Source organism: Girardinichthys multiradiatus, chromosome 3, assembly GCF_021462225.1.
Source record: "Girardinichthys multiradiatus isolate DD_20200921_A chromosome 3, DD_fGirMul_XY1, whole genome shotgun sequence".
Classification (NCBI taxonomy): domain Eukaryota; kingdom Metazoa; phylum Chordata; class Actinopteri; order Cyprinodontiformes; family Goodeidae; genus Girardinichthys; species Girardinichthys multiradiatus.
The window spans coordinates 31,572,596-31,589,654 of NC_061796.1; the positions used below are offsets into that span (position 1 = coordinate 31,572,596).

At 39.0% G+C, this 17,059-nt stretch overlaps 1 protein-coding gene across 1 annotated transcript; it reads right to left on the reverse strand.

Annotated features, from left to right (window-relative positions):
• Positions 1–1,791: 1,791 nt before the first annotated feature.
• Positions 1,792–16,969, reverse strand: p3h3 (prolyl 3-hydroxylase 3). Its single transcript, XM_047360641.1, has 17 exons — positions 16,911–16,969; positions 15,341–15,711; positions 13,392–13,576; positions 13,040–13,192; positions 12,110–12,302; positions 10,107–10,238; positions 9,883–10,025; positions 8,960–9,049; positions 8,829–8,881; positions 8,672–8,751; positions 8,466–8,593; positions 8,294–8,389; positions 8,057–8,207; positions 6,978–7,095; positions 6,230–6,305; positions 5,994–6,134; positions 1,792–4,086 (listed from the first exon to the last, which is right to left on the reverse strand). Exons 1-17 carry the CDS (start codon positions 16,967–16,969, stop codon positions 3,910–3,912), a joined length of 2,346 nt encoding a protein of 781 aa, XP_047216597.1. The 3' UTR covers positions 1,792–3,909.
• Positions 16,970–17,059: the final 90 nt, after the last annotated feature.

Here is a 17,059-nt window from a genome sequence, read left to right on the forward strand (position 1 = left end):
GTTAATTTGTGGTTTCTGGGGGCGTAAGAGTAAAATGGGTTTCCAATATAGCTCCCAGTTTATCCTTTCTAATTCTAATGCTTAAAACTTTCATTTTTAATTACATTTGTAGTTATGGTGGCTCAGGTTGTCCAAGGCTATCTCGGAAATGATGCTGCTGTATTCTTAGGTTGTCGGAGAATCAGCTTACCTCATTCTGCTGTTTTTACTCGCTTTACTGTCCATTATCCAATTATTTCCAGTCAGAGTTAAGAAAGTTTACGAGGCCCAGTGTGTCTATCTGTCTCTGAGTGTCTTTCCTGTCCGCTGGTCCACACAGATGATGGCCATACATCCTGGGCCTGGTTCTGCTGGAGGTTTATTCCTGTTAAAAGAGGGGGTTGTCACTCTCTGCTTTCACTCTCTACTTGTTCAGGATGAGAGATGAGGACTGAAGGAAAAATTGGATGAAATGTGTTGGTTTCATTATATTGGCATCTTTTTACTGATTAGAATTTTATTGTGAAATGAAATGGGCTATGAATTGGACCTACTAAACTTGTGATGTTTTTGAGATGACCTTCGTTGAAAACTGGCGTTGTTTATATTAAATGGTCATTCTAAATTGTGAGTATAAGCCCAGGTTTTAAAATTAAGGATTAAAACTGTTAAATGGGTTAGTACAGGTATTGTGTCTCCAATATCAGAAGATTTCCTATAAGTAAATACAAAGAAATGAAAATGTATCTGGATGTTGAACTTGTATCACTATAAAGTTACCAAAGAATACCAGACATCTCAGTAACTGTGTTCAGCGTTTTTTGTCAGCCAAAGAAGGAGACTAGTAAACACAAACACTGTGCCAAAAAACACAACACAGACTCTTTTCTTGCACGTTTTGTCCATATATCCATATCTGGAGCAGAATATACAGGCTTGTGTGTTAATGTGTGTGCTGCCTACTTTCTGGGGTTTATATTATGATGCAGCAAGGATAAATTAAGCTGCGGGGGTTTTAAAAGTGTTGACCCCTGCTCAGTCGAGTGCAGTGACGACAGCAGCGCTGACCCAGGATTTGGAATAAGTGGTGTTTGGGCGAGACAGGCTGCGGGATGGCAACGTAGGACAGAATAACCAAAAATGCAAAAAGGGGATTTGTTAGCAGACGCGTGCACAGACACAAGCCGGGATAAAGAAACACAGACAGCACGCAGAAACTGGTGATTTTTGTACCAGCAGGGAGATATTTTACAGTACTATCTGTTTTTGTTTTTTGTTTAATTTAAATGAATAATCATGAATTATTTACATTTAGTGAGGAGTGTTGCTACAGAAGGCCAGACTGCAGTACAAGATCTGACTTGGACTAAATACATTATAATTCTCCTTTATTTTATAATTTGTCTCAAATCTGTGCAGCCTCTAACTGGTTTTCTTATAGGAGAGCTCTTATTTGCATCCATCTACTCTGCAACTATGAATAGGTTCAATGTCCCTGCTGAAGAAAGCATCGCCATATCATGATGCTGCCACCACCATGTTTCACCATGAGGATAGTGTGTTTATTGTGGTGTCCAATGTTAGTTATATGTTTATAGATAGAAAGGAACAACACCTAAATTTAAATGTAGTTACCTGCTTTTCCTATGATTTTCTTGTCTATATCAGTGACTTCAAGATAAGTTTTGACAAGCGTTATATGCAACATTTTCTAAAGATTGTGAACAGTCCTCTGCATGGTTCTTTATTCTGTCCTTAGTTTTTTCTGTTCAAAGTTTAATCAAAGTCAGGAACTTTACTGGTGCACATTCAAACAGAAAAGCAATGATGTTTAATAGCTCATTTAGTACCTCTGACATCTTTAGTGCATGTCGAACCAACCTGCGAATAAAAGTGTTAATACAAATCTTCGTTTACAAAATTCAATACTTTTCCAGAGTCAGATTTCTAAATCACACAAAGCTAATTTGGCAGTCACTTCTGGGTGTATTTGTTGCTTTTTGGCATTTAGACTTAATTAAGTTTTGTTTCCAATAATAAAATACCTAGAAAACCTAAATTAAAATACATATTATTTAACAGTTTTTTTTATATGTAAACAATTTAGCTTTAAGCCTTTTTGTTTATAAAAACTCCAAAAGATTGGAGTTTCAGTGCTGCATTTTCCCTCCAAAACTGGAAGAAATAACAGTTTTTTTTTTTTTAAATGAATCTGTATTTATCTCTGGATTCTGTCAGTAACTCAAAAAGCAAAGTAATTAATGCATTGGAAAAAACACTTAAGTTAATGGCATTATCTTTTTTCACACAAATACACATTTTTCAACTTTTCCAGACTCAAGTTTTAATTTTTTTCAGCCTGTCATGTCCTGTTGCTTTTTGTTTTGGTCTTCTTGTGTTAGTTTTGTATTTACTGTAGATTTTTCCATCCATCATCCATCCATGGATGGAGGGAAAGATGGACAGGTTATAGAAACAAAAGTCTGAAAAAATTAATATTTTCTATTCTGTTTTGTTTTTTCCATATTTATTCATAATGGGAAAATGCTGAAATCAAATTTCTTACTTTTCAATGCTGCGTAGGAACCCTGTAATTATAATAAATAAACTTTTTTTTGTAATAAAATTTTTATCCTGACCAGAGAGACTTTTAAAAGACTGCATGACCAAACTCCTGACCAAACCTCATGTTTATGATAAATCTAACTCTACAAATAAATGCATCATCCAGGTGAACCAGTTCATCTACAGACAACCAATAGGAACTCGTGATGTTGAGGAAGGGAGTGATCCTGTCAGCTCACTACTCTCATCACTCTGCTTTAATGACAACAGGAAGCTGTGATTTCAGTTTATATAACTTGGCAGCCAGACTTTATGTAATTTCTGCTAACAGTCCAAACAATGGAAAGACGTCTGGATACGGCTGTGAATTTCATGCTTTTCAGGCATGGTTGTAATCATCACACCAAGCGGTAGTGGTGCTTGATGGCACCTGCTTCAGAGGATATTAACACAGACTTTTTGGGGGCTGCATTATATGGCGAGGAATAGAAGAGGTTAAAACTACATTAAGTTGACCTAAATCTGTGACGGATTACAGCCCAGGGGGAGTGAGAGTGTTAATATGGGCCGTAAACAGTGCCTGCTTTTAATGCACCATACGAAAGCAGAAAATGGGAAGCTGCTGCAAAGAAACACTGGTTGTAATGGGTAGGATAAGATGGCATTGGGTGGGCTGGCTGTCACACCACTGGATGTGTATGATTAAGTGCTCTCTCCTTGGATTAATATTCCATATTCTAAATGGGAGATTTTTTAAGCTTCATAAACAAATGCACTCATTTATGAGGGATTAGCAGTAATCTCTCTATTTCTATCCTTTTTTTTTTTACCCTTGCTCACCTCTCTCTCTAACAGTTTGCTCCTCTTCCTCTGTTAGTATCTGAGACTAAGTCAGTGGCTGTATAGCTATTCCTCAAATTCAGAGCAGAACAAAACCTGCAGCCCGTCACAGAGCCTAAGAGGCAAATCGCTTAGCAAATCTTGCAGCCTGGCCTTACTTTACCACCCCTTTTTAACCTCACTCTCTGTCACTAATCCTCTTTCTGAGGCAGCACTTGCGTGCATTTGGCATGTGCCACTCATGCTTCACTGGTAAAGAGTCACATTTAATGCACATAATATTCTTTTCATTTGTCAAAGCCAGTGATTGGTCAGAAAAGCATCTGGAACAAAACTACAAACTGACATCACAGAGATGAGAGAAAACTGTTTCCCCTCACTTACAGTATAAATAAAGCACACATTAAAAACAACATAAAACTGAAAATTATGCACAACTGGAGTGGGATGCTTGGATGGAAACTGTATGGGATGGTAGGCATGCAAACAAATTCCAGTTTCAGTCTTAAGCGCCTTTTCTGATTGTCACAGCTCATCCTTGCTCTCCATCACTATGTTTCTCCCTCTGCTCCTTTCTTTAGTAGCGTGGCTCCGAGCGTTCCGGCCAGCGATGGCGCTGCCTTCCTTCTCCTCCTCTTCCTTGTTGTTTTTCAAAACGCCCTGTCCATCAGCAGCCCACAAGGTCTCTGCGTCCTCTCGCTCCTGCAGCAGGGATGCAAAATAAATCAAAATGCTGATTTCCTGCTGGAAACTGATTTGGAAAGCAAATTTGGACGGGGGTTTTAAAATCAAAGAGTTTGTTCCTGGTTTTAAAATGATAAGACTCTTGTTGATGTGTTGGTGAGCAGGAGTCAGTGTGTAGTTGACAAAACTGAACTTACATTGCTTGCAAAAGTTGTCATATCTCTCAAACCTTTTCATGTACTGTCACGATACATCCAAAAACCTCAATGCTTCTCTTGTGTTTTTTGTGATCAACAAAGAATACTGCATCACGTTACAGTGGAAGAAAATGGTATGAAGATTTTCAGCTGTTCTGTGTAGGCCTCAGAGGTTTGTTAGAGAACATAAGTGAATCAACAGCATCAACAAGGAACACAGCAGATGGGTCAAGAAGAAAATGATGGAGATGTTTAAAGCACGGTTGGGTTATAAAACATTCTCCCAAACTTTGAACACATTTGTAAATTGATCCAGACATAGATACAAATCTAAACTGACAGGTTGGATGAGGAGAGCGTCAATCAGGGGGGCAAAATTGTTGAATTGTTTAAAGAAAGCCACAAGAAGTCCCGTCTGCAGTCCCCACCAGCCATGTAGGGAGCAGGGCAAACATGTGGAAGAAGGTGCTTGAGTCGATCAGACCAAAATTTATGTTTTTAGCTTACATGCAAAACTTTATAGTGAACCATGGAGGTGGCAGCGTTGTGCTCTGGGGATGCTTTTTTTATGCAAGGAATGGTGGTCAGATAGTTGGTGTAGAGATAGACGGAGGTAAATGAAGAAAAACAAAAACAGACAAAACTGTTATGTGCTGAAAAAGACTTGAGACCAAATGGATGTAGGTCAAGTAGATAAAGCCTATTCATGTGTTAAAATGTCCAGACCTAAATTTGACTGAGAATCTGTGGCCAGACTTGCAAATTGATGTATACAAAGGTATCCAGTCTTCCTGAGCTTCAGCTATTTTGCAAAGACCAACAGGTACAAATTTTACTCTTTAGATGTGAAACCTGGTAGAGACAAACACTATACTGCCAAAAATATTTGCCTGTTTACTTTTACATGTACATGAACTTTGATGACATCCTATTCTTAATCTATAAGATCCAGTTTGTTGATGGACCCATCGATCCCAGCATTAGCACCTTTAACTATTTTGTAAACATCTTCCTCAAGGTTTAGGATTGTGTTCATATTTAGATGAGAAAACCAGAATTGCAGCCTCTGCTCTAATTCATCCCAAGGTGTTCAAGAAAGTTGAGGTCAGGACCCTGTGTCGGCCAGTCAAGTTTCTCCACACCAAACTTTATACACCTGCAGCCATGGAAGTGATTGGAACACCAGAATTCATTCATATAATGGTGTGATCCAATACAGTGTATGACTTGCAGTGAATACTGTTTCTACCAAGTGTTCATTGGGGCTAAATACAAATGCAGGCCACACTTTTCAGATCTTTATTAGTAAAAGAAATCTGAAAACCATGTATAGTTTTTCCTTTTCTTCAAAATAATGCATTACTCTGTGTTGGTCTATCACATAAAAGCTCTTTAGAATATAATAATGTTTGTGGCTGTACCATGACAAAATGCTCTGTTTAGTGAACACAGCTTCCTTAATATTATGATTCTGTAAAATCACCAAATGTCAACTAAAGGGGTGGAAACAATGCCTCCTAAGTGGTTCATCTTTTCCAACTATCGATATGATGACTGGGCCACAGAACACGCTCAGTAAATGGCCATCAACATGCAAAACGAGCAACAGATTTGCATTGTGTTCGAGCTGCTCCGATTATCTAACACCAGAGTCACGACAGCAGCAAACACAGCAGGTCTGACCTAAGTGGGGAGGAGGTCAAGTCTGTGTGACATCTCAGTGCTCACCATGTCCCTGTAGAGCTCCTCCTTTGTGAACCACAGTGCCAGAGCGCAGCGTCGGCCCCTCGTCACAGCAGTAACACCATGAGGGTTCACTGGTCCGGACGAAAAGCCCACCAGTCGACCACAGCTGGGCTTAACTCGGGCCTGCAAACAAGAATAAGGGCATAGAAGTGCGGCATTTAACGTGTCATTAAAAACCATAAACTGTATATTTTACAATCACCAGAAAAGTGACTCACTGTTACTGTTTTGGCATCTCTTTTAGTGAAGAACAACTCTCCTCCATCAAAGTTATCGTTCAGGTAGAGAATGGCACTGTTGAAAAATAAACATATTCCTTGTTTTTACCCACAAAAAGGGAGAATTTATTGTATTTTATTAGATTCAAGATATTAATTTCAGACAGTTAAGTAATGCAGTGTTATGCAGTAAACCTAATCCTATTTGAAAACTAAATTGTTTAAGGTAGGGGGGTCCAAAGTGTGGCCCAGGGGCCTTTTGTGGCTCTTGGAATAATTCCGTGCGGCCACCATCCGCAGTTCAAGAATGGTACAAGTTTGGACATCCGGCAAATGGAGCTGATGCTGATGGACATTTGTTATAATTTTTAGGATGAGCTTTTCAATTTCAATGTTCTTAAATGGAAAATGTTAGTTATAACACAAAGTATTTTTCTTTTATTAGCTATGTTTGTTCTGCTTTCTTTTTAATATCATAGTAAGTAGAGCCATAAAATCCAGCAACTTTTACTCAAAACAGACTTGGGCACACCTGCTCATTAAACCTGGCTAAATACAGCAAGGGGTTTCTCAAAAAGGTCTCATTTTTGTAGCTGGGAATAGACTAAAAACATTTTAGGCAAATATTCAACCCAAAAAGTTAAGAAACTCTACATGTTTTTTTTTCATCAAGGCAAATGTCTGATGATTTGTTCTTTTCTTCTTTGTGTAATTTATTGCTGAGCAGGTCAAAATTATTTAAATGTACCTGAGGTCTCTGTGTATGAACGCGGGTGGTTCCCTCCAACACTGTTTGGTTTCAGGCTCAAGAAGACAGTTATCAACATGGACAGGGTGAGACAGATCCATCCTGCCCTCCTGGTCATCTGAAAGGAAAAGGAAATTTCACAAAAAGATATACATTGCAGAACCAGCACATCTCATCCCATTTTTAGCCCATTTTACGGGACAACTTTGCTTTTTCATTTTAAATAGGGTTGTCCTGATCCGGTCCCAAGTATTGGCTTAAGAGCTGATCCAGGCCTTTTTAAATCATAGGTAGGGATCCCAGTACCTACAGTAAGCAGGTCTACTGTCTGTTTATTCTGTCTGTGGTCGAGGGAATCTTGTGGCGTTTAATTTTTCCTCCAAGGTTTAATAATCATGGCCTGTTTTTGTCTGTCTGCACTGCTTTCAAAGATTCTGGTACGGTTGCAGCGGTGAAATACTTTTTCTATTTACAGATGATGCATTGAGCAGAGGTTTGTGAGACGTTCAAAGCTTCTCCACAGCTTTCTCTCTGACCTGTCTGCTTTGTTCCTTGGTCTTCATGATGCTGTTAATTCACTAATGTTCTCTCAAAAAACTTCTGAGGCCTTCAGAGAACAGCTGAATTTATGCTGAGATTCATTTACATACAGCCAGACTGTGTACTAGGGTTACTTCTGTAGGCAACTGGTTGCACTGGATTTTTTTAAGGGTTGTCAGAGTAGAGAAGCACCTTTTTATGTTTTCCAAAAGGACATTTTTCTTCTCTTTACAGTGATGAGCTACTTTTTGATGGTCTATCCCATAAAATCTCGGTGAAACACATTGAAACTTGTTTTTGAACATGCTGACATTGCAACTTTTTGGAAATTAATCTGCAAAAGCTGATGATGTATCAGCTTCTTGAAGCAGTATTACACTTCCCTGTGGAGTATTTAACCTGACTTTAAAAATAAAAGACCAAGTATTTTGGAACAGGCATAGGGGTATCACTGTGAAATAGGATTTGGTTGTAAGTTCACTGTGGTAAAATTAAAATGTAACTGATCTAGGAAATAAAAGAGTTGAATCTGTTATTACCTGTAGTGGCGCTGCGACACACCAGGTGTGTGAAGGAGATGAAAAGCCCTGAGGGGCTCCTGAAGTAGGAGTGCAGCAGCGTTCTCACTCTCTCCCCCAGCTCATGTAACAACCTGGTATCTGACTGGTTCACCAGTCCTTCCTGAGACAGCTGTAACACAAACAGCAGGAAGGTTTAAGAGATTTCATCCAGAAAAGATGTCCTATTCCTGCTCACATCATCTCCTTTCCACACACCTTTACAGCCCTGAGGACAGTAAGACCCTCAAACGTCTCATGAGGTGTGTGTGGAGACCGGCGTCCTCTGTAACCATCTCCAAGAGACGCAGCAACCTATAAAAACGCAACATGCAATGAAGTGGGTTCCGCTGTGTTCAAGGTACATTGCCATTTTATTATGGAAACCTACAGTTGCTAACTGCAGTATTTTATCACACTCCTTCTCCGTCATGAGCCCGTCAAGGACAACTCGATTGGTCCCGTTCAGAGCCTCATCATCCATGGTTATAGTCACACCCACCTGGGGGACTGGGCCCCCTGTTGAGACGAAGAAGAATAAAGTATGAGACAAAAAATTAATTTCAAAGCCATGAGACTATGGAACAATTGTCTTACCTGCATAAAACCCGCTGTCATCTACTTCTTCAAGCTGATCCCCTTCATTTATTTTCTCATTTATTTTCTGTTTTTCAACTCTGTCGGGAAGCAAACACGCAGAGTTAACCTTATATTTCATTCGGTTTTGAGTGAATTTTGCCTCAATTAGTCTCACCTCCAGTTTTCTCTGACAGATGCAGGTACAACATCCTCTGGTGTCCAAAGATCCTACAAACGAAGTAATAGATAAACTGAGCAAACATATCTTTACAGCATTTAATCTTTGTATTCGGCATCAGTGCTTACCGGGTCGGTAAAATTAAAGTTAAGGTTCTCCACACCAAAATACAACAGCTTCTTCTCCTGCAACGACTGATTAATATATTTGACGATTTCCTGAGTGAAAACACAAACACAAACTTGGTCAAACATGACTATTTAGATGAATGTGAAACTATTTAGAGCAAGGTTGCAATAACTAAACTCTGGTCTCTGCTTTCCTTCATCTCTTTAGATAAACACCCAAACAAGTATTTATAGAGTCTTGCAGAAGGATTCGTATCTGTTGAACTTTTTAACATGTTGTCTTGTTACAACTACAAACTTTTATGTGCTTCAACTTTTTTCAACTTTTTTTAAATTAAAAATCAGAAGTGTGTCATGCATTTGTATTTGCCAAACTTTTTTCTGCCATCGAGACTTGTTATGAGTTTCTTTCAACATTGCCACACTCTTTCTACTTTCAGATGATGGACTGAACAGAGCTCTATGAGATGTTTAAATCTTGGGATACTGTTTCTTAACCTAACCTTGCTTTAAAGTCCTCCACAACTTTCTCCATAATCATTTCTGCTCTTCCTTGGTCTCTATGATGTTGTTTGTTCACTAATGTTCTCTAACAAACCTCTGGTAAACAACTGGATTTACTCTGAGATTAAATTATACACAGTTTACTAATTAGATCCCTTTTGATGCCTGTTGGTTGTACTGAATTTCATTAAGAGTGATCATAGTAAGAAGGGCTGAATGGATATTAATGCTATTCTTTTCAATTTTTTATTTGTAAAACATTTTTAAATCAAGCATCATTTTACTTCATAATTATGCACTGCTCTGTGTTTTTCTATCACCTAAAGTCCACATAAAATTCATGAAAGTCTGTGGTGGAACCATGAAAAAAAACCTTCAGATTTGGATCATCTGACAATAAACAGCCTCTGGAGTTTCACCTGAGCAGGCTGCATGCCATGTGACTCCGCATCCCCCCCTAGTGTCTCATAGTAGAGCTGCAGGTTGTCTAAGGAGTCTTTGTCAGAGGGGTAAAACAACAGAAAAGAGCGAAGTGTCTGCAGTGCTCCACTCACATCACCAGCTGTTGGAAAACAAGAATCACGCATCAAACAGACAGTAGTGCTACATAAAATTATATTTGCCTTATTGAACAAAACCTCACATTTAAACTGTGCAATGTGCAGATGCTCAAGCTGTGTCTGCAAGAAGTCCTCCTGAGCAGAAATCCGTCCAGGTCGTGTGGCGACCTGAGTCACACAGGACTGCCGGCATGAGAGCAGGGACAGAGACAGAGCTGGACAGGTGAGACAAATTAAAGGTTATGGACGTTAATATATAAAACTGAGGGTACAAACAAGCAGGCGTGTGCATATTATACTTTTCTGAGCATATCTGTAAAACTTTAAATGATTAGGGCCTTGCTCCTAATTACAAATGTGTATATTAGGATAAAGTTTGTATTACAAGCTGCTGGATGTAATAATGAAACACTAAAGCAAAATCACACAAAAAGACAGAATAAGAGATACTGAAATAAAGAAAATTAGAAACTTATGGTATCAACTTGTCGTGTGTCAAAAATACCTACTACATCTCTGCAATCAGCTGTACATGGTCCCTAAAGGTCCACAATGTTATTAAAAGTCCACAGGCTAAGTGAGATGATCCATGAAGGGATAATTGATGCCCGTCAGGTTGAAACGTTGTCAAACTACTACAGTAAGAGTTGAAACCATAAGGGACATCTGTACAGATTCCATCATTTACAGGAAGGAGCATGTCTCAATGCAAACGTCATTCTCTCCTCCTGTTGGAGACTCCTTTTTCAACCATTTCCTGGTTAATGCCTTTTTACTTCCTGCTAATAAAATCTGTAGCAGATATCTATCTGGTTTCTTTAGCTGTGATGGCAGGCTTCCCAGATAAATTATCTTGAAGTCCATATTCAAGTTTATCTTCACTATCTGTTTAATTGGGCTGAACTAAACACTCTTCCTTAACTGCAAAGAAGCTCGAAGGCGCCTGCGTTTTGCACGGCTCCAGAGGAAGGCAGGGCTCAGGCGGCAACCTCTCACTGTGGCGTATGGAGGGCTGGTCGAGAGCATTCTCACCAGTGGCATCACAGTTTGGTATGGGAACACTACCCAGACTGAGAAGAAGGTTCTGCAGCGGGTCATAAGAGTTTCAGAGACAAATATCTAACTATGTAGGGGGAGGGCATTATAAAGGACAAAAAACTTCCAGCACATACAGTGCTCAGATGGAGAGACTCTGGACCTAATTTGAAACACCACAGGCCAGAGAGCATTTTCACACTTCCACCACAATCAGTCTGATAGCTGAGGACACTATTTCAGCCATTTGAATCACGGCTTCTACAAGGTCCTAGAAGCCAGATTCAAATACAGGATCGTTATACTGCAAAGCAACAGTGCCACCAACTTCTCCACGTGCTCCCCAGTGCCTCAAATCCAATTAAAGATGTATTCTTTCCTATTTGGTGTATCTGTGTAACACAGGTTCAAATAACTGGTTAATTTATTTGGTTTATGAACTTCTTTATTCCTGAATGTCAGGTCAGAGTTTAGTGGCTTAATATGTTAATGAATCCTTCGACTAATCGCTTAAGCAGGGGTTGCCACGACAAGTCAGTACAATTTACACACAGACTTGGCAAGGTTTTTACGCCAGATGCCCTTCCTGATGCAACTGGGGCTCTAACCCGGGTCTCCCGTATCAAAGACCAAAGTCCAAACAAAACCATTTGAATGAACTTTGGAAAAGTTCTATAAAACCTAATTAAGACCACTTTAAAAGATTACAAGAAGGGCAGGCTGCCTGGGAAGAAAATCTAAAGAAATTAAAAAACATTTTTCCAGCCTGTAATTGTTGCAGAAAAGAACCAACAAAATAAATGCAAATTTGCAGAGTACAATTTTGTCTTTTTTATCCTCCGTTTATCATCTCAACCTTCCAGATTTACTGTAGGATCCTTTGGAGGGGGTTGTCCTTTTTTGGCACAACTGTATACAGAGATCAACCATCTATAAAAGTATTGACAAAATATACTCAATAATAATTCAGCAGCCCCAGAGGAAAGTTTTCCTCCGACTATTTTTCAGGAAAATAAAACAGGAGGCTCCTCTGTTTTGTCATTTTTCATACCTGCAGCCTTTTCGAACACGCCGTCAACTCCGTCCACTCCCCTGTCCTCGGGCAGCAGCCGTGGGGCAACCTCGCACTGCACCCTGCACTCGTCTGTCTGCCACAGAGTTTCGTTCACACAAGCTTTCCATTTCTCCGTAGCCTGCAGCCAGTCAGAAGAGGCCTCGTGCTGCACGGCTGCATCATACAGGATCTGAGGGAGAGCATTACGCCTGCATTAAAATCTGAGATGCTCCTAGATTGGTAGGTACAGTTCGTGTTCATACACTTACATTAAGCAACAATTATAGAAAGTTTCTGAAAAATAGGAGCAGTGTTACATTTTATCCTCAATTTTGCTGCAAGACTGCCTTGCAAAACCGCTTTCAGGTTTTTTTAGTTTGCCACATCACAACCACAAACTTAATTGTCTTCATGTGATCAACAAACACAAAGTAGTGCATATCTGGAAGCATACAAATCTGAAAAGTGTGCATTTGTATTCAGCTTTCTTTACTCTGATACCCCTAAATAAAACTGGGTTTATGAAAAATAAAGGAGAAAACCTGTCCAGACCTAAATCTAGTTGAGAATTGGTGTCAAATATTGAAATTTTCAAAGCTGGTAGATATATCCCCCCCAACACTTGCAAATGAAACTGCATCAAAGGGTGGTTTTTTAGTTTAAAAAAGTCTGGAAAACACATATCCTTTTTTCTTCAACTTCACAGGTAGAACACACATCTTTTTGTTTGTCCATCAAATAAAATCCTCGTAGAAATATTGATGTTTGAGGTTTTAATGTAACAAAATGACTGAAGGTTCAAGGGGTACAAATATTCTTTAATCTTTTGTGGAACATTGCACTTAAAAACTGCAACCATTCAGTCTACCTGCTGTCATTGAGCTTCTAAAGTTACAGCACACAAACCAATCTCTCATCTCTTTTTACCCAATGTTTCTCAATCTCCCTATCCTGGAAATCATCCTCCGTCAGTCCCTTCATCCGTCTGTACTTCTCTATGTTGTTCCTCATCTCCAGGTGACTCGGGTTGGCCACAAAATATGTATGAGCTGCGGATGCCGCCTTTTTCAACTTCTCCAACTGGTGCGGAGGAAGAGGAAACATCAGAAAAGCACTGGCATATTACCAGAAAATAAAGCTGTATCAACACAATTAACCTGCTAGAAGCCTGTTTCAGCTAAACATCACTGGATGTAAGCTATAGAGTCAGCAGGAGTTAAAAAGACTAACATGTTTATAAAGCACCCAGACCTCTGAGGCTGTGCAGGGAGTAGCTCACCTTGTAGTAAGTGACTTGCAGAAAGTTGTAGGGGTTGCGAGTGTCGAATTCATATTCTATGTCATTTGAAACAGGCAGCTGGCCTGTAGGTGTGACGGAGCGTCCAATACAGAACCTCAGACACTCAGCTCTCTGCTGAATCCAGTCCAGGGTCCAGAGGTCCCACATGCTCCCCTCCTCTGAGTCTAGCGATTCAGAAAACATACACATCACTCACATACATCCTTGCATTTCTGTACCTGCTTAATCCTGTTCAGGGCTGGACCTACCTCCAGTGGCTCATCAGTTATAGCTTAGCCCGAATATTATTATTGTATTTTCAACATCTGGTATTTTTTGAAACCTCTTCTGTTTGAAATTAACTAATTATATCATGGTAACAGGCATCCCATTTATAACAACACTGCCTAAGATGCTGTGATGCTCTGTGAAAGCATTTTACATGATGCAGTCAGCTGGAAATTTGGAGAAATGTTCCTGAGGTCAAACAAATGTTTCCAAGCTCTAATTTTGTCTGTTTTTATTGCTCTAAAATATTCCCACATGATGGTTTTCAGTGTTCTTTATTCATTATATCTCGTGATATTTCTATGATATATAATAGCTAAATTGCAGGTTGATTTTTAAAGTCTTCCGTGGTATAGAGGTATTTATAATGATTTCCATTTGTTGCAGCTGCCTTGAAATTTCTAACATTTTACAAAGCACTCTGACTCAAACTCAAAGCAGTAATTATTAAGCAATCATAAAACCCACGATTGATCAAATATTCAGTTGAATACATTTTTAACTTCTTTCAAAATCTGTAATGTCTTTTGTTCTTGGGGGTCACATTTTATTTGTATTGAACATTCAGAACCAGAGAATCTTATTAGCTGTTAATTTATCTACTGGGTTGCAGTTTTCCACCAGTAATTGCAGGTGATCTAAAGATAAACATGAAAATGTTTCCCAAACAACTAGTCTTGACCCTACTAAAGTAAAACAAAATGCAGGTGAATATGTTCATGTTGTAACTTAAAGCAAAAACTTTGTAATCAAGTAAATCTTTTAAATCTTGTCAGAATAATTCAAAACTCCCAGAAGGAAAGTTGTTTTCTTATTGTGCACACTAGAACATGATTGTACGTCACTCTCAACTGATCTTCTGGTTAAAAGTATTGCCACTTTGTAAAACTTCTGATACACTTATTATGATTAAAAACAGTGGTTGCAAATTATCTAACTTTAATTTTCTAACAAAAATGTACATATGGTTCCTCTCTTTGTCTCAGTAAAGTATTTTGAAACTTTGGAGCAAAAATGGAAATAGTATGACACAACTACAACAACCAAACAAGACATGGTCGTCCACTTAAAATGACAGGATCAGCAAGGAGAGCATTAATCACAGAAGCAACTAAGCGGTCCATTGTAACTCTGGAGGAGCTACAGGGATCCACAGCTCAGGTGGGAGAATCTGAACACAGGACAACGAATAGCTGTGAACTCCACGAACCTGGCCTTTAAGAAAGAGTGGCTGGAAGAAAGACCAGAGCATATTCTTTTAGTCCAGACCTAAATGCAACTGAAAACTGTGGCAAGACTTGAAAACCGATGTTCTCCATCCAATCTGACTGTCCTTAGGGTATTTTGAGTTACTTTGTTAATCATATTAAATTCCAAAAAATACATTGAAGTCTGTGGTTTTAACATGAACGTGTGAAAAGGTTTATCAATACTTTTGCAAGCCCTGTATGACCTCAACCAGCTCTTAAACTGGGGTGACGTTAATCTGAAGAATCTGATAAAAATTCTTACACTTTGGTAAATATAGTTGAGATTATATGAATCTGTTCAAGTACCGAAATATGTGTTGATGTTGGATGCAGTTCGTCTATTGTTCATTTAGACTGACTGATTATGCATAAATATGTCAGTCAGAATATATGTATTACCTCTAAACTTACCCAGTTTGTTGAGAGCGTCGGTCCCAGATGCCACACAGTCATCATGACACTGCCTGCGGGTTCTCAGCAGTGCCTCCTTGGTCTGGAGGGATTTCTCCAGCAGCTCTGCAGCTTTTGCCCACTCCCCTCCATAATAAGCGCGCACCCCGCTGTAATACAGAAAGTCATACGGTTGCAAAAGTGACAAGACTTTAGATCCGCTGCCTCCAGACGCTCCTACTGTGAGGGTAGATAACGCTATAATAAAAAAATACAACGCCACGTAGACAGAGGAGTGTTCAGAGCGCAGCGCCATGGTCCGAGAAGCAGATCCCCCGCAGGAGAAAGAGTTAGAGGAAGAGGAGGAGTGATTGCGGATGGGTAAAGTCAATCTAGAAATAAATCCAGGGTGAGGAAAGTAAACCCCATCACTAAGTTCTTTACAGATTGTCGTTTACTTCACAAAATGGAAAAGCTGTTTGTACTGATCAACTGAATGTAATCTGGTTTGTTTTGATTTCGTTTAAATAACAGAATATGGTTTAGTGTTTGAAACTGCAACGCTTGTGGCTTGCCGCTAGGGGGAGCTGTTGATTTCAAGACAACGTTTACTACCGTAATTTGGGAAATAAGTGCGGCGCTGCAGCTCTAATACGATTCTTACAGCCTGTTATAGCAGAGCTAGTTTAAAATCTGTAATATTTACGTTTGTTAAAGCTGCCATTAAACATGGCCAATGATTAAGCTTTTGAACTGGACCTGATATGGGATGACGCATCTCAAAAAGCTACAAAACTGCATCAGAAATGTTTTAAGGGATCCCCAACTGCATTCACAATTTATCTGAATTCAAAACACAGTTTGATCCAGAACATCACTGACTAGTCAAATGATTGTGTCTTGGCTGGACCTGTTATAAAGTGGTCCAGATGGGGAAAAAAAAAAAAAAAAAATGAAATCGTCCTTTTAACAGAAACTAAAATTGTTACAAATAAGTTAAAGGACTCACGTATTACGGATTGTTTTACCAGTTTATTTTATTTTAATTTCATATGGACCTTTTCCAAAGTGATCATACTCACAAAAAACAAGACAAACAAAACAAGCAAAAACAAAAAAAGTTAAGCAGTCTAAGTTACATAAGTTACATTTTTACATAAGATACATAAAATTCATAGATTACAAACTGTTTGTTTGTACCTGTTCTAAGATGGTCTATTGGTAAAGAAACTGTCCTTTTTTTAAGTAAAAATAGTCAGTCCAACGGTTTTTAAACTGTAATGCAAAAACAATTTTTGTAAATAATGTTTAATAATATCCAAATTAGAAAAAATAAATAAAATGAAAAGTAAAATAAAAGTTTGCATTCCACGCAATCCAAAACAGATTTAGAAGGTTTTAAGAAAGGAACAGCTTGCCTAAAGTTTTCCTAATGCCTAACCTGTCATCAAATGTAAGTTTTATTCATTAAAATATTTTAATAACTTGCATTAGCTTAGTAATTTGTTACGTAACCTTGCTTGATGCGGTCGCAGTATAAAAGTTTTCTGAAATAACGATGCATGTCATTCTGTGTATTACGGTAAAGAACTGGAGCCTCTCTGGTTCGGCCTTCCTTCCCTCAACAGCAGGCAGCGGCTCCTGGTTCATTCAGACCAAACATACTGGAGAGACAACGGACGCTCTTTAGAACCGGGGTAAACAACCGACTGGGTGTTCAAACTCAGGACAGCAAGCGTC